Genomic DNA, 25,457 nt, shown 5'->3' on the forward strand with positions numbered 1-25,457 from the left:
GCTGGTTGTCTATTTTTTGTATTAGGAGACGCAAGAACATGCAGACGCCTAATCAAACCCAGAGTCGTAGTTACACAAAACCTACATGTCAAGCTTCACAAATCGCACCGGGAGAGCACTTCGCAAAACATACCAGTAGCAATCCGTATGTTTGGTTGTTGGATGAGCAGAGCCTGGTTCTCAGCTCAGATGCAGGCTGCGCCTAGCCTGTATAGGCTGGTACAAGTACGCTGAGAGCTCTTGTTTGGTTGTTTTGATCGCAATTAACCAGGATGACCATAGCCCTTGTTTGGTTTGCTGTTTTTATAAGTTGCATGAACACAGCTTCTGTTTGGTTAACCAGGATGACCATAGCCTGTATAGGCTGATCGCAGTACCAACTTTTGTTTGCTGTTTTTAAATTTTAGATTAAAACAACTTAATTCATAGAAGAATGAACAAAATTTACAGAAATTCAAATAAAACCAGTTCACAACTCGGCTCATCTGATGTTTCTTACTTTTACATACTAACAGAATTTACAACTCAGTTCACAACTCAATTCATCTGATGTTCATACGACTCAGTTCATCAGTTTTCAGCTTATACACGTATACAACTCATATTTCATCTGATGAACTGAGTTGCTGAAAACTCATGTATAAACTGATGAACTGAGTTGTAAACACTAGCTATGTTACATACTAACAGAATTTACAACTCAGTTCATAGGACAGTAGCAATAGCAGCAGTTCTACTTCTACTTCTGTTATTTCTACTTCTACTTCTGCTATTTCTACTTCTACTTCTGCTTCTACTAACAGAATTTACAACTCAGTTCATGGGACAACAAACATGACTTCAAATAAAACCATGTCATGACTTGTAAAAGCAGCAAACATCAGTTCATACTTGAAAACAGTATTATTATTAGCCTCAGCTCAGCGAAATTTTTCCACATGACAGTGTAGCCAGCTACTATATAGAAACATCAGAACTTCAAAAAGGACAACAAATGTGGACTTGTAAACAGCAAATAGGACACATCAGATCAAGTATAGCATATATGTTCTTAAGTACCATATAGGACAGCAAAAATAACATAAAGGATATCTGTTCTCAAGCAACAAATATTAGTAACTGGCTACCTGATTAGGCTTAATATCCATTTTTGCTATCATCATTGGCATAAAGGACAGATACATCAGATCAAGTGTACCATATATATTCTTAAACAGCATAAAAGACAAAGTCTAAAACACTTGTAAATTACAATTACTTATCCTTTACATAACCAGTTTGCAAAAATCCACTTGTAATGAACGTTGGCTGACAGTTTTATCACTTAAGTGCATCAAATCCACATGACAGGTGAGTACGAGGAACAAACAGGGACCGTCGAACTCATTCACATATCGAATTGCCATAAAAAGGGTACACAATCCCCAAGGGCAACTAGTAGCAGAACCATCGTCATCAGCGGCCAACCAAAGCTGCTTTGCTTCACTTGGGGTCAGTAAAGAACTTGTTGATAGCTGGCATGATCTCGGGGGTCTTGTCGTGCACAAAGCTTCTGAGGCCATGCATGGCGTAACGCCTCCCCTCCTCATGGTTCTCAAGCACGCCGGCTGCCCTCCCTGCCTTGTTTACCCTGTAAAAATTCCAAGACGTTTAGGTGCTGCTCGTCTCAAAAAAAACTGTATCGCAAACGTCGATGGAATTTGAAAGCGCTGCTAACAAAAAAAAACAAAACAGCAAATCACGAGCTTTGTTTTGGTTTCTGCACTGTAACGCAAATGGAAAGACCAGAAGCTGACATCGGAGGCAAGCTGTCCCGTGTCCAAGCCCAAGCCCAAGCTGTCCTTGAGCATGAACGGGACATTAGAGCACCGTCGCCGCCGTCTGTGTGGGTCCGTGTGCCTCCGGAGCGCGCTCAACGAGCGGCGGGGTCGTGCGCTCGCGGCGACACAGCGCTATGGCTGGACTGGACCACTTCAGTCTTCAGCTTAAATGAAAGAAATCACCCAAACCGAGCAGATCTACCCTGCTCCAGCAGGACCAGCACTTCTCTTGCAAGAACCAAACAGCCAAGAGGAGCTAAGAGTACAGATCCGGACCTGACTTCCGGGTTGCCGGTGATGTTCCGGAAGAGCTGAAACCCGCAGATGCCAACGGCAACTCCCATCGCCGCGAACAGCGGGTACACCTGCGCAGCACCAACACAACCACCATCAGAGAGAGAGAGAGAGGAAGTGCGTGCGTGTGTGTAGTCGAAGAGTCTGAGGAAGCTCGCCTCGGGTCGGACCCAGCGGCTGGCCATCAGACTAGACTAGGACGCGGCCGCGACGGCGAAGGACGGGGAAAGTGGAGAGAGGCGAAACGGCGGAGGAGGGGCAGGGCAGCGGAGCGAGTGGGTGGGAGCGGTTTTTATCGGCGCGTGGTCGCTTAGAGCTTCTCGTCCGAAGTGACGGTTCTACCCTCGCGTTTCTTTCACTTTTTGTTCTCTTTCCGGTCGCCCACTGTTCTGTTTCAGTACACAGGAATTATTTTAAGCGGATTACATTATTTATTGCCGTCAGCACCAAGGAACGGATAGGTACACTGCCAAGTGTAGTAGTGTCTGCGTAATGCAGTGACAACTGACAACCATTTGAGCTGCCGTACAAGAAAGAAAAGCCTTGCCTGCGTGTTGCGTGATGTGTGCGTGATTGTCATTATTTAGGGAAAAACATTTTTTACTAATTTCTTGACGCCTTTTTTTTGTTACGATGGAATGATAACAATTCATATAAAATAAAAAGACCTAACGAGACGGTAATTACGCTACTGCAACACGAACTGAGAGCGAAGTGGCTGCTCAGATTCTCTACAGAGACAAAAAAAAAAGCTGTAATGATTGATATCTTATGACTATATCATTGTGTAGCCATATCTATATCTATATATTTTATATTCTTAAACCTCGACATAAATTCTATCATAAAATGTAGTCACCTTTTTCAACCTCTTAATACAAATTATATATGCCATCTCTATTATGTGGAATTTTAATATATAGGTGTTGGACTATATATTCACCGAGCGGGCTATAGAAAGAGGTTGAGCTCTTTTTTCAACTCATATTTTTTCTGGGTCTTTTAGATAAGGTAAAATATAATATTTATTCTTTAACACTTTAATATTCAATATATGGATTATATATTTATTTTAATATTAAATTTTTTTACGTGTTGCTGAGTCCTCGCGTGTCGCTCTAGGGTTCTACTGCTGGCACCGTGTTAGGTTCCTCTTTAACCAGGTCTTAAATTGCTCCAGACCGCTTACCAGAAAAAAAAAATTGAGCGTGGGCACTCTGTCATTTGCAAACAGTATATGTCATTTGCGCCGAAAGCATATTCCAGTGTACTTGACACAAGCGAGCCGTGTGCAAGTCTGCAGGAGGAGCACCGTGCCCAAAGTCTTGGTTTGGGAACATCCATAAGTTTCTGTTGTTTTATCGAAAGAAAATCTGCATCCAACGGCTATCTTTAAGATTAAGGTCAACTTGCAAATCTTGCGTCACTTCGTCCCTAGCCCCACGTCAGCTTCCACTTACACCAAGAGCAACTTAAATATTCTCGCTCCTGAGCGCTGCTCGGCGTACCGCGTAAATTAATCTATCTATCTATCAATATATCTATCCATCCATCTATCTATCTTATAAAATAAAATTTTACTATAAATTTTATCTAAGACAACAACAATCTACGTAAGCAAAATCCTCAATATAAATTTTAGTCTATATCATATCAAATATTTAAATGCTAGTTAGAAGTAATAAATATAATCTAATTATGTGTGTAACTAATTACATAGATGAGAACTTAACGATAACACTAAACTATTAAACCTAATTAGTTTATGTTTCGAACATATGATGCTACAGTAAACACTTACTAATCATGCATTCATTAAATTTAATAAATTTGTCTCAAGTTTAATAAATTTGTCTCGTCGTTTAGTCTTCAGTTGGGTATTTAGTTTTATAATTAAACTACATTCAATACTTGTAATTTTAGTCTCCGTAACTCATACGCTTACTGCATTCTATTTCTATCCATCCAAATCTTTAAACTATCTTCAGCAAACTTCCTATTTCACTCCTTATTTCACTCCCTATTTCAAACTTTACTCTGCAAATATTGCAATCTACAGCGTAAAATAATACTTTGTACGACCGTTTACACGGCCTACTGGAGATGGCCTTACTCTTCTAATGGGCATTCAGGAACCGGTACCCAAAGTAAGCCCATGACTCATGACAGCTCACCTAAAGACCAGGTCCCTACCAAGCAATTTAGCGAGGCAGAGGTCCTGACCAGGTACATGTCGAGCCACTCAGTGAGGCAAAGGTCCCGACCAGGTCCTCGTCGAGCAACTTAGTGAGGCAAAGGTCCCGACCAGATCCATGCCAAGCAACTCAACGAGGCTGAGTCCTGATCAGGTCCATGCCGAGTAACTCGGCGAGGCAGAGGTCTCGACCAGGTCCCTATTGAGCAACTCAGCAAGGCAGAGGTTCCGACTAGGTCCATGCTGAGCAACTCAGCAAGGCAGGGGTCCCAACCAAGTTGTAATTCGGCGTGCGCCCATTGGCCCCAGCTCTCGGACCCATCTTTCACTCACTAGATGATCACTCACATACGCCTATACTCATCCGGGATGAAAACAAGGTAGGTACTGTTGATCTACGTCAGCCACGACAGGTTGCATCGTTATCTAACTCTGTCCAAACTAATGGCGCGACGTACCAGAGGAGTGTGGGAAGTCTCTGTCGATGTGACAACACATCACCACATACGGTCTTTTGACGCTCCCTGTCTCTGCCTTGTGGGACCAATCAATTCTAGTCATGGAGGACCTGAGCATCTGGAAATTTCTACAGTAACCCACATAATGGCCAAGACAGAGCAATACACCATACCAGTTGTACACTTACGCATGATGGAAGGGCGACACATGGTTTTCTAACGAAGGGGCAAGGCCATGCCACACAATGTTCCAAAACAGACCCTGACTCTACCTTATGGGACCCGCCAAGCGTCACTACAGGGATCTCAGCGCTGGACTCGCTATAGGGACATGTATACGAGGTGGATAAGACGGTACACCATGTTGGGGTGAACAACTATGCACGATCCTAAATGCGTCAACGGGACTACCAAAGATAACAGATTAGTCCCCCTCTATAGGGTCCTATCCATGAACTATAAAAGGGTAGGACCCCTGCCTCGTTGAGGACACACGCACAACCGTTGTAACACAACTCTTAGAACAATACTACGATCAGCATTACACTAGACTAGAGCGAAAGCCTGAACCAATATATACCCCCTATCAGAATATGAAGATTCACCGTTCGGGGTGAGTCTGTATCACCCCTGGTGTTATGAGAACTAAAATATTGGCATGTTATCATACGCACTGGCATCATCTTGTTTGATATACCTAGAATGCACTCACTAGGTCAAAAATTCAAAGCAAATGTGATGTTTTTGCGTAGAAGAGAGTAAGATTTAATTTAAAACCATGTTTGAAACTAAGTGTGAACAAGCAACTCTTAAACTAGTGACGATTTGGAATCATGAGCTCTATACATCAAAGATAGATCTTGGTAAGTAGGCCAACTTTGATTTTAGGTGGTGGATCAAACTTGTTATTGTAGTTTGAAGATTTGAACCACATTTGAATCCTATATTAGCCCCAAAAGTGAAATTTAAAATTTAATAAGAATTGGCTAATAGTCCAAATACCAAAGTTATAGAATTACGAAAACTAAGCAACTTTCATGTTGTAGATTTTGAAGTTATGTACAAAAATCCAAAGTAATTTGAAGAAAACAGATTTGGAGGGATGTATTACTGTACAATGCCACATCTTCAGTTAACAGATATTTGGTTTCAGTGGATTTGAGCCGACTTGGGACCCCTGTAACTCCTAATATGTAAACGTTTTGTAAATCATCACTATAGCAAACCTGTTGGTCTATGGTAGAGAAGTAAATATTATTAAGCCTCACGTCCCTAGAACTGCTGGGAACCAGGAGAAAAGCTTGCCCAAAGTTGTGCTGTCAGACCTGGGTGATCTGAACTTGCTTCCGAAAACTGAAAAACAGTTTCAGTGTCCTTGTGACCTACTTTGGAGCTCCTTTGTGCTTGATCCATGGAGTTATGGACTGCATACTCTATAGTAAAGTCGAAGACCATGGAATAGTGAACAAGTTTATTTAAGTGAGGTTGGCTTGGTGCTGTGAGAAATTGGGAGTAAAGTACCCCCAAAGTGTCTCTGTCAGTCGGGGTGGTGCATATTTCAGTTCAGATAACTGAACTTGTTCAGTTCGTGCTTGGTTTTGGATAGGATCGCCACCGTGGTTCGGGCGGGCCAAGATATGTGTGCGGCACTCGTCTCCTTGCCATTGCTTGGTTTTGGATAGGATCGCCACCGTGGTGCTCGCCGAGCCTGGAACAGTCACGCAGCAGCCTACTTCAACACGGCCGTGCTGCTCCTCACTCGTCACCGCTTCCTCGGAGTCGTCCACGCCCCTTCCTGTGTGTAGGTGCTTGTGTGCGTCCTCAGTGAAGTGGCGCAACCTGCCATGAGCCGGCGGACCACGTTGCTCGCCTGAAACCGCCGCCACATCGGCCACAGACCACAGTAGTCGTGTCCCTCTATAAATTGAATGTATCACCCTCTGCGCCTTCTCTTTGCTCACCCGAGCAAACCCTTCCGTTCACCCGTTCGTCCACCGTATCTGCCAATCACCAGAATTCCTTGAATTTGCTCACCGCCATCGCTGTGGAACCGCCTCAACCCGAGAGTGTTTCATCCCATAGCTCCCGTGTTCTAGCTCCCTCTAGTTGTACTGATGCTCCTCGACTTGACCGTTTCAGCTCTACCGTTGCGTCTTCATCGGGACACCGCTTCGCCGCCGGTGTGCACTGTTGAACGCCGCCCGACGTCGACCGTCCGTTCTACGCTTTCCCTGTTTGTGTTTGTGTTTGTGTGAGCATCGAGTGTTGGGTGAGTCTCTAATGCTCGCCATGCCTTACGTTTAGGTTCTATGACGTTGAGTCACCGGGAACGGGCTCGTCGGACTTCGGTGTCCGCCGTCGCCGTCAGCAGTATAGCTCTCAAGCCTCTGTGAACCGTCTGTGCCCTTGATGGTGTTCACCTTGGTTCGGGGTAGCTGTGGATGAGCTCTTTTTGGTCAGAGGGGCCCTCACCGGCGGGCGTGACCGGCTGTTGGCCGGTGTTTGACCGGAGCCCGTCGTGGACTTGGAAGTGTGAAAAGGAGGGGCCTCGGTGTAATTGTCAGTGAAACAAATAAGGGTTAATTATATCTATGTCATTATAATTTTTCTATGTTTTGATATGTGCCATTAAACTTTTTAAGCTTATAAATGTGCCATTAAACTTCTAATCAAATCTGAAACAAGCCATTGTCTACGGTTTTGCTGGAATTATACCCACCCACCAGTACACGTATTTTCGTATTTCCTTTTGTGCCCTTGTTGTCACGAACGCCGGGGCTGCTATTTTGCTCACCTTGCCGAACACAGAGCATTTGCCAGCTCTTGCTGCTCAAAAACCAAACAACACATCTACCGGCTCTTGCTACTGAAGAAACTGAACAACCCAATAGAGCAACAAACATACTAGCATCTGAAATTGACAGCAACTATAACCAGAAATACCACGATCCATAGCCTGAACTTTCTAGCGTCTGAATAACAATTCCAATTCCAGTGACAAAACAAATAACTTGTCCAAAACTGCAAAACTACAGTATGCATGCATTCCTGTTACAAAAGCATGTCCATAACAGTTTAATAACTTGTCCATAGAAGCATCAATTCCCAACTAAGAATTTAAGCATGAATCCCCTATCTAGAAGCATCAATTCCCAACTAAGATTTTAAGCATGAATCCCCTATCTAGAAGCATCAATCCTTGAGGTAGTCTACGAGTTTCTTGATCACTTTGGCAGGTGGTGCACCTGGTTCAGCTGAACCTTCTTCTTTTTTGGGAGTCTTCTTCTTAGGACTCTCACATGCAGCCTTACGCTTTCTGTTAACAAACAAACATACAAACTTTGTTCAAAAAATTATTATGTAGTACGTAAAATAGAAATATGACAATTACCTATTTCTTGGAGTGCAGCTATCACTAGAAATATAGCTTCCATCAGAGTAATCATAGCTTGCTTCTGCCAATTTGCATGTCTTCTCGAAGTGGCCAAACCCTCCACATCTCTTGCACCTTACACTTCTTCCTGGTTCAAGAAACCTTAGAATTCTCTGAACTCTAGGCCTCCATGTCCCTTTTTTCTGTTTTGGCGGATGTAGTTTGTAGCTGTTAACAAAGTTGTTACCTCTGTAACCTACCTGGAAGATAGGAATGGTTAGCTGAAAGATAGGAATGGTTAGCCGGATAGATACGTTCAGTTAGCTTCAACACCGGATAACTATTCACAGTTTTATGTAAATCCTTTTGTGTATTCTAATCTATATAATGAGTGCTGGCCGCCCTGATTAGCGGCGAGCCATTCTGTATCTCAACTTGGTAATCAGAGCCTAGGTCATTTTTTCCCACCCACCCTCGCTATGGCTTCCGACTCCATTTCATCCGGTGCTGTCACCTCCAACAACACCTCCACCATCTCCATGCCCTCCATCAGCCATGCCATCACCGTTCGCCTAACTCGCGATAATTTTTTCCTGTGGAAAGCCCAGGTTACACCTGTTCTTAGTGCCCATCGTCTCTTTGGCTACGTCGATGGCTCCATTCCAGCGCCGCCCATGGAATGCATCGAGGGCACCGGTGCTGCGGCGCGTCAGATTGCGAATCCAGCCTTTCTTACCTGGTATACTCAGGATCAACTTGTTCTTAGTTCTCTGGTTGCATCCATGAGTGAAGATATGTTGGGTCAGATGACTCAACACACCAGTTCTGCTGCCGTCTGGACTGCATTGCACGCCATGTTCTCATCACAGAACCGTGCTCAACTTATGCAAGTCCGTTATCAACTCTCCAACGCCAAGAAGGCTGACATGACTGCAGCGGCATACTTCCAGAAGATGAAAAGCTACACCGACACGATGGCTTCACTTGGTCATCCCCTGTCCGATGAAGAGGTCCTGGGTTACATGCTTGCCGGCCTCGGTTCAGACTTTGAACCCCTCGTCACCTCCATTGCCACCCGTGATGATCCTGTAAGTCTCAACAGTTTTTTTGCTCATCTTCTGAGTGCCGAAGTTCGTCTTCAGCGCAACACTTCGGTTGGCGAGATTCAGTCATCTGCCAACGCTGCTTCTCGTCACCACAATGATGCTCGTAGTGGTGGTCGCGGTGGTCGTGGCCGCAGTGCCGCGGGACGCAGCGGTGGACGTGGTCGTGGTGGAAACAAGCCAACTTGTCAGGTTTGTCTCAAGTATGGGCATGATGCTCTTCACTGCCGCCAGCGCTTCAATCACTCATTCCAACCTGAAGACCTGCGTGAACGCACTGGTAATGTCGCGAACACTGGGTCATACAACGTCGACACCAACTGGTACATCGATAGCGGCGCCAATGATCATCTAACCAGTGACTTGGATCGCTTGACTGTGCACGATCGCTACACTGGAAAGGACTCCGTGCAGGTTGCCAACGGTGCAGGACTGTCAATCTCCCATATTGGTCATACTATGCTTCCTGGCTTATCTAAACCTATACATCTTCGAAATGTTTTACATGTGCCTAATCTTCATAAAAATCTTCTCTCTGTTCAAAAATTAGCCCTTGATAATAATGCGTTTATTGAGTTTCATCCTCATTTCTTTCTTATTAAGGATCAAGCAACCAGGAAAACTCTACTCCGCGGTAGGAGTCACAACGGCCTTTATCCAGTGCCAATTTCCTCTTCGCCACCAGATCATGCTGCCTTGTCCAGTGTCACTGCTCGTGCTGCTTCTGTTCATCTATGGCATTATCGGCTTGGGCATCCGTCCTCTAGTATTGTTCAGTCTGTCATTAGCTCAAATAAATTGGCTTCCACGCCTCGTCCATTGTCACTAGTTTGTGACTCATGTCAACGAGCTAAGATTCATCAGTTGTCATTCAATAAATCTACTCATGTCACTTATGCTCCTCTTCAGCTTGTGCACACTGATGTTTGGGGTCCAGCTGTTACCTCTGTAGGAGGATTTCGATACTATGTCAGTTTTGTTGATGATTTCAGCCGTTTCACATGGTTATATCTATTGAAACAAAAGTCCGATGTTCAGCATGCTTTTTCTTTATTTCAAACCCATGTAGAACGTCTTCTTGATACAAAAATCCAAACTGTCCAGTCAGATTGGGGGGGAGAATATCGCCCCCTTTCTCGCTATCTCAGAAGTCAAGGTATTCATCATCGTATTACCTGTCCTCACACGTCCCAGCAAAACGGCATTGCCGAGCGCAAACATAGGCACCTCGTCGAAACCGGCATTGCTCTTCTTGCCCACTCCTCCCTTCCCATGCGTTTTTGGGATGAAGCCTTTCTCACTGCCTGTTACTTAATCAATCGCATGCCCACTCGAACACTACATCACTCCTCTCCTTTGGAATCACTTTTCCATACCAAACCCGATTATATCTTCCTTCGTGCTTTTGGTTGTGCCTGCTACCCAAATCTTCGGCCCTACAACTCCCACAAACTTTCTTTTCGCTCAGTACAATGTGTATTTTTGGGTTATAGCTCTATGCACAAGGGTTACAAATGTCTTGACCGCACGTCAGGACGAATTTATATATCTCGTGATGTTGTGTTCAACGAATCCCTGTTTCCTTTTGCTTCTACTGAACCACCCTTGTCTGCATCTACTTCTGCCCCTACTTCAGATGAGCCACTAGCATATAATGATCATATGCGGCGATATAGACTTGAACTGTTAGCATCTGACAGTTCTCCAAAGTGTTCTTCTGTGCAGGTTTTAGGTTGTTCCCAGGAGCCGTTCACAACAACAACGACATCGACTTCATCTGATGTTTCTCTGATAACATTGCCCCTGCCAGCTCCGTGCCTTCCTCTGCATACTCAGACAACTGATATTACTGACGTACACTCGCCATCAGCTTCTGAGACCCAACCGCTAATAGAGGAAGTGTCTGCAGCTATGCCCTCTAGAACAGATGAAGTGTCTGGAGCTATGCCCTCCACATCTACGGTGCTTACTCGACTACGCAACAACATTGTCAAACCCAAGATTCCAACGGATGGCACCATTCTTTATCATCACTCTCGTAAGGGTTTCTTTGCTGCACCCACCTCTTACAAGACTGCCTTGACTGATGAAAAGTGGTATGCTGCCATGAAGTCTGAATTCAGTGCTCTTCAGCAAAACAACACATGGACATTGGTCCCTAAACCTCCAGGTCAGAACATCATCAGCTGCAAATGGGTTTTCAAAGTTAAAGAAAAGCCAGATGGGTCTATTGACAAGTTCAAAGCACGGTTGGTTGCTCGGGGCTTCACGCAGCAATATGGAATTGATTATTTAGAGACTTTTAGCCCAGTTGTAAAACCAGCTACTGTCCGTCTGGTCCTATCACTTGCTGTCTCGCGGGGTTGGTACACTCGTCAGATTGATATCAGCAATGCCTTCTTGCATGGCGTCCTTGAAGACACTGCCTACATGCAGCAACCACCTGGATTTCAGGACATCTCTCGGCCTCATCATGTCTGCAAACTGCACAAAGCTATTTATGGCCTCAAACAATCACCTCGTGCTTGGTATTCTCGGCTAAGCGACCGGTTGTGTCAGCTAGGATTCCATCCCTCAGTTACAGATACTTCACTCTTTGTTTTTTCAGAGGGATCTCTCACTATGTTTATGTTGGTGTATGTTGACGACATTGTCATAGTCAGTTCGTGTTCCCCGGCCATCAAGAAGCTCCTGACTCAGCTCACTAGCTCCTTTCCTGTCAAGGATCTTGGTCCTCTGAATTTTTTTCTAGGTATTGAAGCGGTTTCCAATTCCGGGGGGATGGTTCTTACTCAACAAAAGTATGCTATGGACATTCTCAGACGAGTACGTATGGAGAATTGTAAGCCTATTCAAACCCCTCTTTGTGCATCAGAAAAATTGTCAAGCTTCAGTGGCACTCCTCTTGGCGACCAAGACACCTTTCTTTATCGCAGCACAGTAGGGGCCTTACAGTACCTTACCCTTACTCGACCAGACTTGTCATTTGCAGTAAATAAGGCGTGTCAATTTCTTTCCAAGCCGACTGATGTTCACTGGGAAGCAGTGAAACGAATTCTTCGATTTGTTAAAGGAACTGCTCATACAGGACTGAAAATCAGAAAATCTCCATCTACCCTGCTGAGCATTTTCACTGATGCTGATTGGGCGGGGTGTGTTGATGATCGAAGATCGACTGGTGGATTCGCTGTCTACTTTGGACCAAACCTTATATCATGGAGTGCACGCAAACAACCAACTGTGTCTCGATCATCAACTGAAGCTGAATACAAGGCCATAGCTAATGGAACTGCAGAAGGAGTGTGGATTCAGTCATTACTGAAAGAACTAAATGTTATTCAGAACCGGCCTCCAGTCCTATGGTGTGACAACCTCGGTGCAACATATTTGAGCTCGAATCCTGTGTTCCATGCACGCACTAAGCACATCGAGGTTGATTTCCACTTTGTTCGAGAGAAGGTGGCTTTACGCGCACTTGAGGTTAGACCCATTGCGTCAGGAGATCAGATTGCAGACATTTTCACCAAGCCAGCTACCAAACAAATGCTAGACCGATTCAAACCCAATCTCAATCTTGTGGCGACAGGTTGATATTGAGGGGGATGTTAACAAAGCTGTTACCTCTGTAACCTACCTGGAAGATAGGAATGGTTAGCTGAAAGATAGGAATGGTTAGCCGGATAGATACGTTCAGTTAGCTTCAACACCGGATAACTATTCACAGTTTTATGTAAATCCTTTTGTGTATTCTAATCTATATAATGAGTGTTGGCCGCCCTGATTAGCGGCGAGCCATTCTGTATCTCAACTGTAGCCAAGGTCAACAAATGGCCATTGCGTCCTATCTGTCATTGATGGCATTATGCCAGCATAAGCTGCCCTGAACCTCTCCACCGATTAGTAGTCAAGAACATAGTCTGCAATCCTACCTCTATTATCCAAGCCAAAGCATGACTGCAAGGTTTCCCTGTTAGTTGCCATTTTCTACATGAGCATTTGTGGCTTTGCAAGTCAACAGTTTGCCTCCTAGTTAAATTATCAACATCAACAAGTGTGACTTCAGCAAAGTCATTGTCACCTCTAGCAATATTGACAACTCTTAGACTATTGCTAACTTTGTTCAATTCCATCATTACATATGGTAAAATACTACCATTCATCTCCCTCCCAATCTGCCTTCTATTTGCCATTTTCTCCATTATCATCTCTCTTAAGCCGTCAACAAGCTCATGCGGTAAGAGACCCCTCAGTGCCTTAATTTGCTTATTGAAACTCTCAGATACATTATTAGTTAGGTAGTCACATTTGCTATGTTCGAAGAAACCACTTCTATACCAAATCCTAGAATGATTTTTGTCAAGCCATGCTATAGCCTATGGACTACTATCTGCCATCTTTTATAGTGCCATTTGAATCTATCCTATGTGTAGGACCTTGCTGCTGGGTATGAGTGTTCAGTAAAAATTCCCCCCCTATACTTCTTCATGTAGTTGGCATAGAGATGCCTGATGCCAATTGTCCACTGTATTTACCTACAAGTCTAGTTGCATCTATTCCAACATATGGCTTACAACCATTTAAGAACCCATCTATGCATGAACTTGTTGCGTAGCTAGCTTCATCCCTTCCCAAGCTTTAGAATACTTCAACTTAATCTCATATTGTTCTTCCAATTTCTCCTTAGCATCTTTTGCTCCCTTGTCTGAATTCTTTTTCAACCAATCAGCAAGTCGGTCTGCGACCCAGTCCTGAGTTGCCATCTTCCCTTCACATAACTTGGTGTTTGCACAATTATGGTCAAATGGCAATTCTTTATTCTACAAAGAACAAGATGAACCAATTTGATTGATTTACAATACTCTCTGCTCTTGTCACACTGAGAACCCCCCTTGATCGATTTACAGTATTCTCTGCTCCATTTAACACCTCATAGCACTTGAATTAGTGCACACGAACGCTGAGCACACCTCACTCTTGTGAGGCACCGCTGTCCCATGTGTGTGTCGCCGCCTAATCTGATGCAGACCGTGAAGACGAGTCCCTGACCATCGATTTCGAGATGAACGAGCGCGATTAGATCTAGCGTACTGCTTCATTGTTCTAAACCTTAGTCGTTGATCTGCGAATGATCGCCCTAATATGAATCCACTGGCCTAGTTGCACCCTTTTTTTCAAATTAGTTCACAAGTTCCTGAGTTTAGCAAGTTATTATTTTGCAGATTAAATATCCTTACATAGAGGTCATGTTTCTTTTAATTTGACCCTTGTGCTTTCTAGATTTCGAACTCACCGTCCAAACAATGCAGTTTTACATCGAGACACCTATGTTTATACTTATAATTGTGTTTTAGCACCCTAGTTCTTGCAAAATAGCCCCTGTAGCTATGTTTTTAACCCAAATAAGCCCTAAATCTTGTTTTGCTCATATTTTCTTTGTTTTAACTTCGGTTTTAGTGATTCTTGAGTCTACAGATTTTTATAGATGCGTAGATTTATTTTATACTTTTGTTTTTTATTGTTTGGTGTACTATTATTTTTAGTTATGTTTTTGTTTACTTGTATGTGTTGTGTTTAAAAGAACCGTTGTTTGAGGGATCGAAAGACCAATCCTATGAATACTTTAGGCATCATGATCTTGCTTTAGAAGGCAAGTTGTGTCCTTATCATGTTCTTTGGTTCTATGCAACCTTTATTTTTATGTTATCACCAATGTTATGTACAGTTATTAGGTTTCAATTGATGGTACCTATTAAGTGATGACTAGTATTACTTTCTCTATACCTTGTTCACACCTGATTTACTTTATGTTGGGTAGACATGCTTGTTGCTCTACTTGGTTTATGGGGGTGACGTTACACAGAAAACATGGATATTGTTGTATTCTTGTGATATGTTTTTTGTTGGTACAAGAACAATATGTTTAATTGGAACTTGGAGTGACAACCCAAGGAAATCGTACAACCACAAGGACTAATATGGCTCTAATCTTTGCTAATTAATTAGGGAAGCTAGTTATGGGCAGTGGGGAGGTGTTGTGGGAGTGTATACCTGCTCTCGAGCTTGTCTGCACTATGGTAGCTTTTCAGTTGAGGGAGTCCTATGCTTTGCTTTGTCCTAAAACCTTAGGTGGTTATCACCATACTAGTGGACCTTTGTAAAAGCCCTATAGTGGATCCCTAGCCATTCATCTCGAAAATGAATATGGGTCTAGCTAATCCAGGCTAGAGGGATACACTGCTTGTGGGTAAAGATGTATAGCCTCTACACAATGTGAAACTGACATATCAGCCATGCTCACGGTCAAGAGCGGTTCGAATCCACACATGATTAAACTATTGAAAGTAAATCAAATGGACATGCATGTTGTTTATTGTTGGTAATTCACTTATGATCTTTTATTTAATTGGAACAATATATACTTAGTAATTGCTAATAAAATTTTGACCAACATAATTAAAATGTGAAATGATATGCTCAACCTTATTCTTCGATTAGCCTTCCACTACACTTTTCTACACACTTGCAGAGTACCAATCATAAATGTACTCATTCTTGATGAATTTGGTGCTCAGACCAAGGTCAATAGGAAGACTATTATGAATACTTTAAGGAGTTCTAGGCCTTCTTTGCTCCAGTCGATTGTCTGTTGACCGTCGTCGTTTAGTTTCTTTTTTGTTTAGTTATTTAATTTATGTTATAAAGTTGTGACACTAGTTGCTATACACTAAAGTCATCATATGTGTAAATTGATTCTGTCGCATATATGAGATGCATCCAACTTTGTCTTTGAAAATCGGGTGTGGCACCAGTGTTTTGAGTGGTTTCGGAGTTATATCCGTCTTACGATCCGTTTCTTTATTTGGCTACTTATATACCCTAGGAACTTTTCTAAAACATTGGATCAATAGTTGATTATGATGGATTTAGTTAGGGTTCTTTCTTCGTTCTCATTGGAGTAGAGAGCTCATTTTTTAGATTTTGAGAACTTTCACTTGTTCACTTTTTTTTGTTGATCAAATGCTCCGATGTGGTTGTCGGTCATCATCAAGAATATTCAGTCATTCATGGGCTCGAGAGCATCCCGTGAGTTTTAAGGTCTTGAGAGATTGGATGAAGATTAATTTATTTAGGGTAATACACCATAAAAAACCGACGCTCGATTTCACCACTGTATTCTATATACTAGTCTTGAAACGAGCCGAGCTCGGTTCGACTCATCCACTCGACGAGTTAAAGAAATAGGATAGACTCTACTCGAAGTTGGTTCATGAGACGGGGCTCGGTTTGGCTCATTCGCTCATGAGCAACATACTAATAAATATTATTATATTATACAGTGGATTAACAGTATGTGAATATAGAACATAGAATCATCATTCAATATTACGACTATTTTGAATTACGAATTATTATATATCCATCATCAAATAGTAAAGAACGAGCCAACTATCTATAAAATTATATATTAATCATTATTTTATAGATTGACCAATTTGGCATTTCTCGTTAGCCGGCTCGATGCACCAACGAATTAAAAAACCGGCTCGACTCGGCTCACGAACCACTCAAAACTACTTCATGTTTGAGCCGACTCGTCAGCCTCAAACTTATTTTCGGTTCTTCCTAACAAACCGTAATACTTTCTTCGATCTATTTTATTCATCGAGTTTAAGTAAAAATGAACTATGGTCCAACAAATATTCAAAAATACTAAACATGCCCAACTCTCCGCCGGCCGCTGCGGAGATGCCTGTCACCGCGGGATTGGTCCGTGATCTGGGATTCAAGAACAGTGACAGGTGTCCAGGGATCCAACCGAAGATGACCGTGTGTCCCTTCTTCGCCTCCCGGGTCGCTTTACCGGCGAGCCACCTGTCTGCTTGGCTGCTTTGTTTAAGTAAAAGGGTGGCGACTCGTCACGAGTAGGGTTTGCTTGTTTTTTTCGAACTCGTTGATCTGCGGCGGATTCGTCCCACTTTGCAGTACCAACAGGGTCATCAACAGGCCAAAACCGATCGCCGGCGGCACCGCACCAGCACGGCAGTCCTGTGACATGTTGGCTAGTACGTACCCGTAAGCTTTTCTGTTGGAAAGTCGAGCTCACGTCACTGCGTTTGACACGGCGCGCGCCCGCCGCCCTCGAGGCTCCTGTCCGTCGCGCGACGCCACGACGCCCCCGGGCCAAGCCAGTCTGCACCACGCGGCACACGGGCACACGGCCCGCGAGCGACTGAAAGCCAGCACTGCCCGTCTGCCCCGCCCCCCGCCAGGCCGCCACTCCGCCGAACACCACCCAGCGGCTCGCTCGACACCTACACGTTTCACGCACCTCGCGTCCTCGCCCCGCTCTGTTCGAGTTCCCGTTGTAGGCGCACGCCATGGCCGCGGCCATTCTCCGCCGCCTTGTCCCCACCGCCGCCAGCCAGCTCGTGGCGCCGCTGCCGCTTCTCGCGCGTGGGGTCTCCGACTCCGCGGACGCGGTCACCGTTGACACCTCGGTGCCCTTCAAGTCCCACATCGTGGACCCGCCACCGCGCGAGGCCACCACCTCGGCGCGGGAGCTGCTGTCCTTCTTCCGCGACATGTCGCTCATGCGGCGCTTCGAGATCGCGGCGGACTCGCTCTACAAGGCCAAGCTCATCCGAGGCTTCTGCCACCTCTACGACGGCCAGGAGGCCGTCGCCGTCGGCATGGAGGCCGCAGCCACCCGCGCCGACGCCATCATCACCGCCTACCGCGACCACTGCGCGTACCTCGCGCGCGGCGGGGACCCCGTCGCCGCCTTCGCCGAGCTCATGGGCCGCCGGGACGGCTGCTCCAGGGGCAAGGGCGGGTCCATGCACTTCTACAAGCGGGACGCCAACTTCTTCGGCGGCCACGGCATCGTCGGCGCGCAGGTGCCGCTCGGGTGCGGCATCGCCTTCGCGCAGAGGTACAGGAAGGAGGGCACCGTCACGTTTGACCTCTACGGCGACGGCGCCGCCAACCAGGGACAGCTCTTCGAGGCGCTTAACATGGCCGCGCTCTGGAAGCTGCCTGTCATATTGGTCTGCGAGAACAACCACTGTGAGTTCTTCTGTTACCATGTGCTTGGTCAGCTGGTAGTGCTGTGATAGTACTGTTCATCGGTGGGATTCCGAAATCGAGAGTGGGCTAGTGGAGTGACTTTGGAGTACCTGGTGTATGCAGATGGGATGGGGACGGCAGAGTGGAGGGCCTCCAAGAGCCCGGCTTACTACAAGCGCGGGGACTATGTGCCTGGCTTAAAGGTAAATAGTTGTTCTTTTGATTTGGTTTACAGTTTATTTCAGAGTGATGTGAATAGTATTGATTGGTTTTGTAAACGCAAATTTGATTGCTCCGGTGTGCAATGTTGTATTGTTGGGCTGTAAAGTCTAAAATCAAATGCAAATTTGGGTGTGCCAGAGTTCAGTGTTGAATTTATTATTATGCTCTGGCAGGATTGGCTTTGTTGTGATCTCAAATTGTTTGCTCAAACACATGGTCCCTTAATTTTTTTAATAGCACTACGAGTTTTGCATATTCTGAGGCTTGGTCGTCTAATTTATGTTAGTATTGTCGAGACTGGTACCCTTCTTTGGAATCCCCTGGTCCAGCAAAATCTGCATAATAGGATGCTGATTTTGGTCTCCATGTCTGCAATCTAGCTAACGCTTGGCACTGAAATGGTACCTTGTGTTTTGTGTAGGTCGATGGAATGGATGTTCTTGCTGTGAAGCAAGCTTGCAAATTTGCCAAAGAACATGCCCTTGAAAATGGGCCAATTGTAAGTATTTAAGAAATAATTCTGATTTCTATCATTTCAGTTACATGAATGCATGCATATCTTAGAGCACATAATCCATCACGTATGGGGTTATGCCATAAGATGTTACTAGTAAACTGGAAAGATTTACTAGGCTACAAGCAGATACAAATATCTTTCTACCAGAAAGAACATACTCCAAAAATGTGGAAATATTATGTTTGGTGCAGCTATTTCCTTATGATCTTATATGCTATCAGATGTACTCTAGAATACTTCACGATTTCAGTTTATTGTTTTTCAGACCAACTTCAGTGTTTCTGTCGCAACATTTCAACTTATTTGCAACTGGTTATTTGTTTTTACTCTTTTATCTTGAGCTCAATTCTTTTTTGAATGGAATTCTTGAGTTCAATTCTTGTCAAATGGGTTTTCTTTGTTCACATATGTTACCGTATACAGTTTTGCCTTTTGTTTTGCACCTTTGCTTATCACCATATTCTATTCAACAAGCAAGCCCAGAATGCAATACTTTGTGTAAGGTAGTCCCTGCGGGGTGTGGAGTGCTTACACCTAGAAACATGTTTTGCCACCATTTCTGGTCTCTAATTTGTATTCTTCTCACTGGCATTACTCCTAGTTCTGATTTGAAGATCTGCAACATGTTCATTATAGTGGATGAAAAAATGTCTTGGAGGCATTAATATTTGAAACAATATCTTACGCTACAGCCTAGGTCGTATGCCTTCATTTATTTTCTTCTAAGTATTTACTATACATCCCTAATGCTATACTCTTGTATAGTTTTGTACTTTTTTTTGTACTACCAGATCTCCAGATGGCTCAATGCAATACATCCACGCTACACATGATATCCTTCCCACTTTCATTTCACATAGAGACATTGATATCTATTTTGTCTTTTAGAAGGGACAACAAGAGCTTTGTCGCCATATTATATTAGGGGCTTTGCTATGGTACCCATTTACCTCATAAGAGGTAAGATCTTAAAGAAATCGTAGACCTTGATTTTTTTTAAAAAAAATAATAATAATTGAATGTCATAAAAGAATAAAATAAATCGTTAAAATCTTAGAAAACCCTTTTATTAAAATAAATCGTTAAAATCTTAAAATAAATATGAAACAAGTGTCAGAATAGAATAAAATAAATCGTTAAACTCTTTTATTACACGAAATAAACAGGTGTCTCTTGTTCGAAGAAAATATTTGTGTATTAAATATGAAAGGCTAAATGCAAAGAACCTTATATTAGTTCTAAATACAACGTCGTGTCACACAAACCGTGTCTTCACATATGTGCAGTGTGTGTCCAGATATTGTATAGGTGTGTGTGTGTGTGTGTGTGTCATCATCCACGTTATATAAAATCTTTAGATCTCATAATGTGGCATTATATAGGAAAGTTAGATTATGCATGCATATTAGATCTAATAGGAAGATATATTTTCCTCTACTTCTCCTGTTGCTTTCTAGTAGGAGCTAATATGTGACAATGGACATGCAGATCAACGGTCCACAATTATTTGAGAGGACCCTTAAACTAGACGAGGCTTGACATCGGTTTTGTGATTCCAGACTTTCTTCTTAAAGATGCTGATCACCACGGTTCTATTCGTTTTATGTTTCAGATCCTTGAGATGGACACCTACAGATACCACGGGCACTCAATGTCAGATCCAGGTAGCACCTACCGCACAAGGGATGAGATCGCTGGCATAAGGCAGGTCAGGATGGCAGTTGTCTCGGCACTTGAGAAATGTGTTCCTCAGGGGATGAACAATTTTTTTTTCTTTCTGAATGATCTGTCTGTCTACGGAATTATGACACACAGGAGCGTGATCCAATTGAAAGGGTTAGGAAGCTCATGTTGGTCCATGAGTTCGCAACGGCCCAAGAGCTAAAGGTATTGTTTAGATCGTCATTAAGAGTACAAATGTATGACAGACAGAAGTGCATGGCCTCGGACATCCTTTATCTGCAAGACAGAAGAAAATTTTAACTGCTGTGTTGAATTCCTTAAGGCAATCTCTTTGTTTTCCATTAGGACATGGAGAAGGAGATCAGGAAGCAAGTCGACGCTGCCATTGCTAAAGCGAAGGTCCGGAGTGTCAGTTAATGTGTCCGTAGTTTATTCAGAGTACTTATGCGTATGAGTTCATCGTTTTTTTTTTGCGTGCAGGAGTGTCCACTGCCTGATCCATCTGAGCTCTTCACAAATGTTTATGTTAATGACTGCGGTTTGGAGGTAAGTGCAGAAGTTGAGGGCGTATAGTTCATTCAAGAATCAAGGTTAGTGCTTCAGTAGTTCTCGATGCCAATTCCTGTGCTAATAAAATGATCTTTTTTTTCCCGTGATGGCAGTCGTTTGGTGTAGACAGGAAGGAGGTGAGGACCGTTCTTCCGTAGGCTGGCAAACAAAAAAAAGGTTCTACTGATACAGTACGAAGAAGTTTGCTGCGTATGTATATGGACGCATCACACCGCAGTAGTTTCCTCACTTGTGGTTATGGTCCTATGGACCCCGGGTTATAATTTCCTCTGCTCGTCGAGCTATCACAATGTGCAGCCGAGATTTTGTCAGGTGCTCATGTCATGCCGATGTTTCGTCTTCTGCTCTACTGCAACACTTCCACAGATCCCCTTTCTGAGCAGTGCCCCCACGTAAACAGTAGTAGTTGGCTGCATTAGCTAGGGGGCGGCTAATAGCTTTTTATTAGTTACAAAACAGTTTCTTTGTTAACTATAGCTGTTTCTGAACAGTGCCCCCACGAAAACAATAGTGATCACGTTGTGTCGTTGTGACACACCATTGTCAAGTCCATCAAGAGCTTTTTAAACCATTCTGTCTTAGTAGTGGTTGGTTTGGTTGAAGAGCCAAATAGAACGGAGCCGTTCTGTCCCAGTTTTGTTGTTGTTTGGTTACAAAGTAATTAGACCAATTAGGGAATATTCTCCTCAAATCTGGAACCATTTCGCTCCAAAAAATCAACCGGACAGAGCCGCTCTGTTCCCATCCCGCTCTCACAGTCACGCTCCGTTCCGTTCACTCTGCAACCAAACAAAAAACAGAGCCGCTCCGTTCTAGATTACCAAACACAGAACAGAGCGGCTCCGTTCCTAGAATCAGAAATAGAACGACTCCGTTCTAATTGGCTCCTCAACCAAACACTACCTAAGTGCTGCAAGTTGTGTCTCCATAGTAGACTTCTTCCAAATAAAACATTAACTATTTTTTCTTAAATGCTTGAAGTTGATCAAAATTCTGCCTCTATATTAGACTTCTTCCAAATAAAGCATTAACTATTTTTTTCTTAAATGCTTGAAGTTGATCAAAATTTGAACTTTTGAACCGTTATTCCAATGAACGAACGGAGACTAAGATGCATATCCATTTGATTACTCATGTGTTGAATTCGAAGACCGGATGAGTCGTTTCATTTTAAGCCTTTGATGTGCTTTCTTTGGGTCACCATAGGGGGAGGGGGATAGATCCTTTTCTTTTCTGGTTTCTAGGTGTGTCGCCTCCCTCCTTTATCCCTGCTGCTACATCTTCCTTCCTTCTCCATGCTGCTGCGCCTCCCTCCCCTCTCCTTGCTGCGGCAGCATCAGGAGGGTTTGAGCAAGCTGTTGTTGGAGAGACGTGGAAGAGAGGGAGAAGAGAAAGGAATTTTGTTTTCCTTTAAGGTATGGGGTGAATGAATAATCTCTCCTCGTGCTCCCGATGTTCTCTCCTTTAGTTTGAAAGGATTTGGTCAAGTTGGGATGAAAATCGATTGAACATGTTCTGTTTCGTAGAAGGCAGTAGTGTTTAAGATTTTTTTTTTCTTTTTTGAGGTACTTATTGGCCTCATTTGTTCTGGTCACTATGGAATGTTGTTTAGTAGATTATATGAGCTTTCCATCGGGTGCTTATACTCTGAATTTGCTGGCGTCGTTTGAGAGTTATAGAATTTCAAAGTCAGATTGGTTGCTGGCTAAAATAGTCCAATTCGGTTAACATATACAATGACAAGTTACGGTATGCTAGTGTCGCTAGTGTCCTCTTCATCCTCTAGTGATACCGCCAACATGATGACCTCTACACGACAGCAATTACGGTTATATCAATGAAAAAAAACTCAAAAGTAAACTGCTATGGTAATTATAATTGAGATTGACTCGTATTGCGATTCTCTATTATAAATACTTAATAACATACTTAATTTATATGCAGTATACTGCGGCGGGGCATCGACCGAATTGTTATGATGATTTGATCTGGTTGTCGACATGGTATCAAAACATTATATAGGTAGAAAATTTGACAGAAACTATTGGCCTGTGATAAAACTCCGACTAGGATGCCTGTCAGGCCATAGCCCAGTTGTGGTGCATGCGCACCGGGCCGTGACATGTTCTGGGCTGGGTTCGGTCGCTTCTAAAATGCAGGGCCGGGCCGGGCAGTCGATCACTCGATCTTGTTTGTACTTTGTAGTATTAAAATAACGGGGTTGAAAAGACAGGAAATCGAGATCGGAGCAACGTGCGGTCCCGCACCGCAGTCTCTGCAATTTAATTCCGTGGCGACCACCACCTGACCTGACCTGACCTGCCCACATTGGGACACGCAGGGAAGTAGCCGTTGGCGGGCAGCATCCGCCCCCCGCCGCCCAGATCGGCCTCCGTCCGTCCTGCTGATCGATCGTCCACGGCGGCGGCGGCGGCGGCGGCCGTGCAGTCAGTCCAGTTCAAACTCTACTCTACTCTACTCTAGGGCCTAGTGGCTTCCAGTTTCAGCCGTGACGAAACGACAAAGGAGTTAACCAACAGCGGCAGCGGTCCAGCACGAACATGCCCGTGTCGCTGTCAGGACAGCTCACAGGACACGGCCAGACAGACAGTACAGGACGCCGTGGCGCGCCGCCCAGGCGTAATTGACCGTGCGGCTGCTCAATTGTGCGTAGTCGCCGCGTCTCCGCCTCGGTCGGTTTTCTCCAAGCTGCTGCGACCGAGGGTCCGAGCTGGAAATACCATGCCGCGACCGCGACCGCGACCGCGACCGCGAGCATCTAGTCCGAACTTCCGGTGCCGAGCGAGCGAGACCGCCAAGAACACGGTCCGTCCACGGCCGGCCTGCCTCTGTTCCTGATTCTTCGTGGACCACAGATCGAAATTAGACACGGTCCGGTCCCTGCCGCCGGCCAAGACCCGGTGCACGACTGGATAGACTCCACCGGACGACAGCCTGGGTACACTACCAGAACAGAACAAGGCATCGCTAGCTTGGAAAGCGAGAGTGCGTGCTCGAGACCCGCGAACACGGCGTTCCATCCTCGTTCGTTCTTGCTTGCTTGCATTGCACCTGCGCGCGCGCGCGCTGCGTGTGATGACGGCTGCTCAAAGGCATTCAAGTGTTTTAATATAAGAAGCTATATATAGTTTCTACGTATATTAATTTGTACAGATACTATATTTTTGAAAACTATATTTTTAATATATATATTTTTATACAATCGTATTTTTATCTAATTATATATCATTCACCAATTATGTCAACCTTTTTCTTTCTCTTCCTTTACCTGTCCGGCAGGAAACTAAGCACGAGCTCCGTCGTCATCTGGGAGGTCGCAGGGGTGGCATGACGGCGTGCTGCATGAGAGGGCGATGCGAGGAGCCGATGAGGTGGGATGGATGGCTGCATGACATCCGCGTGAGCGGCTGATGTGGTGGGGACGACATCCGCACGAGCAGTTGGAGAAACGTCGCTTCTTCCAGCGCGGGAGGAATAACAAGTTGACGAGCGGGATTGCTCGTAAGTAGTGAGATGTGGATGACATATATCATTGGTGCAGTAGCCTGATTGCAAGAAAAATTAAGTCCATAGAGATAAGCACAATGCTTCTTTTTCAAATGGTATCATGCTAATTTGTATCAAGTCCAATAGGATCTCTACACGTGGTATCCCAAAATCCATGTCATTATGTTTTCTTTTAATTGGTTTGTTTTAACATGCTTACTCCATGCATTATATAGATTAAACTCCATTTATGCATTAATTTGCCAGCTATGAAAATGCTCTATCATCCACCATATGTATGCATACACCTAGGGGAAGCTTTGTCTATGTAATGTGAAAATCAAGTTTTATGATCAATTACATGCCATATACATAGGATCACAAAAATAGACCCTCCCTTGTCCTACTAATGTCTTTTTTGTGTTTGATTTCAAATGGTGAGAATTTGTAGAACCAAAAGCAAGCCCAACCCAAAACAAATTCAAAAACCACAAATTCAATTTTTTTGTGGTGTGTAACATTTGGTAAAGGGTGATATTTGTAAGGAAAAATAGAGGAAAACTCTATAATGGGAAATGGTCAAACAAAAGGGAGGAAGTAGATTTTGGAGTTAGGGGATGCCTAAGTCCTAATACCACACAACGGATATG

General features: G+C 44.1%; 2 protein-coding genes across 2 annotated transcripts; one reads left to right on the forward strand and one right to left on the reverse strand.

Annotated features, from left to right (window-relative positions):
- Nucleotides 1-1,221: 1,221 nt before the first annotated feature.
- On the reverse strand, nt 1,222-2,365 carry LOC100281961 (uncharacterized). Its single transcript, NM_001154879.1, is given in 3 exon segments — nt 1,222-1,630; nt 2,097-2,185; nt 2,273-2,365. Coding segments are annotated over 3 exon segments (264 nt in total). The 5' UTR covers nt 2,300-2,365; the 3' UTR covers nt 1,222-1,482.
- Nucleotides 2,366-17,522: 15,157 nt separating this feature from the next.
- LOC100272256 (uncharacterized) lies at nt 17,523-21,851 on the forward strand. Its single transcript, NM_001146750.1, has 8 exons — nt 17,523-18,308; nt 18,432-18,511; nt 18,952-19,029; nt 20,660-20,755; nt 20,863-20,934; nt 21,076-21,129; nt 21,211-21,276; nt 21,393-21,851. Exons 1-8 carry the CDS (start codon nt 17,621-17,623, stop codon nt 21,435-21,437), a joined length of 1,179 nt encoding a protein of 392 aa, NP_001140222.1. The 5' UTR covers nt 17,523-17,620; the 3' UTR covers nt 21,438-21,851.
- The last annotated feature ends 3,606 nt before the right edge of the window (nt 21,852-25,457 follow it).

The sequence above is a fragment of the Zea mays genome, chromosome 9, assembly GCF_902167145.1.
Source record: "Zea mays cultivar B73 chromosome 9, Zm-B73-REFERENCE-NAM-5.0, whole genome shotgun sequence".
Taxonomy (NCBI): domain Eukaryota; kingdom Viridiplantae; phylum Streptophyta; class Magnoliopsida; order Poales; family Poaceae; genus Zea; species Zea mays.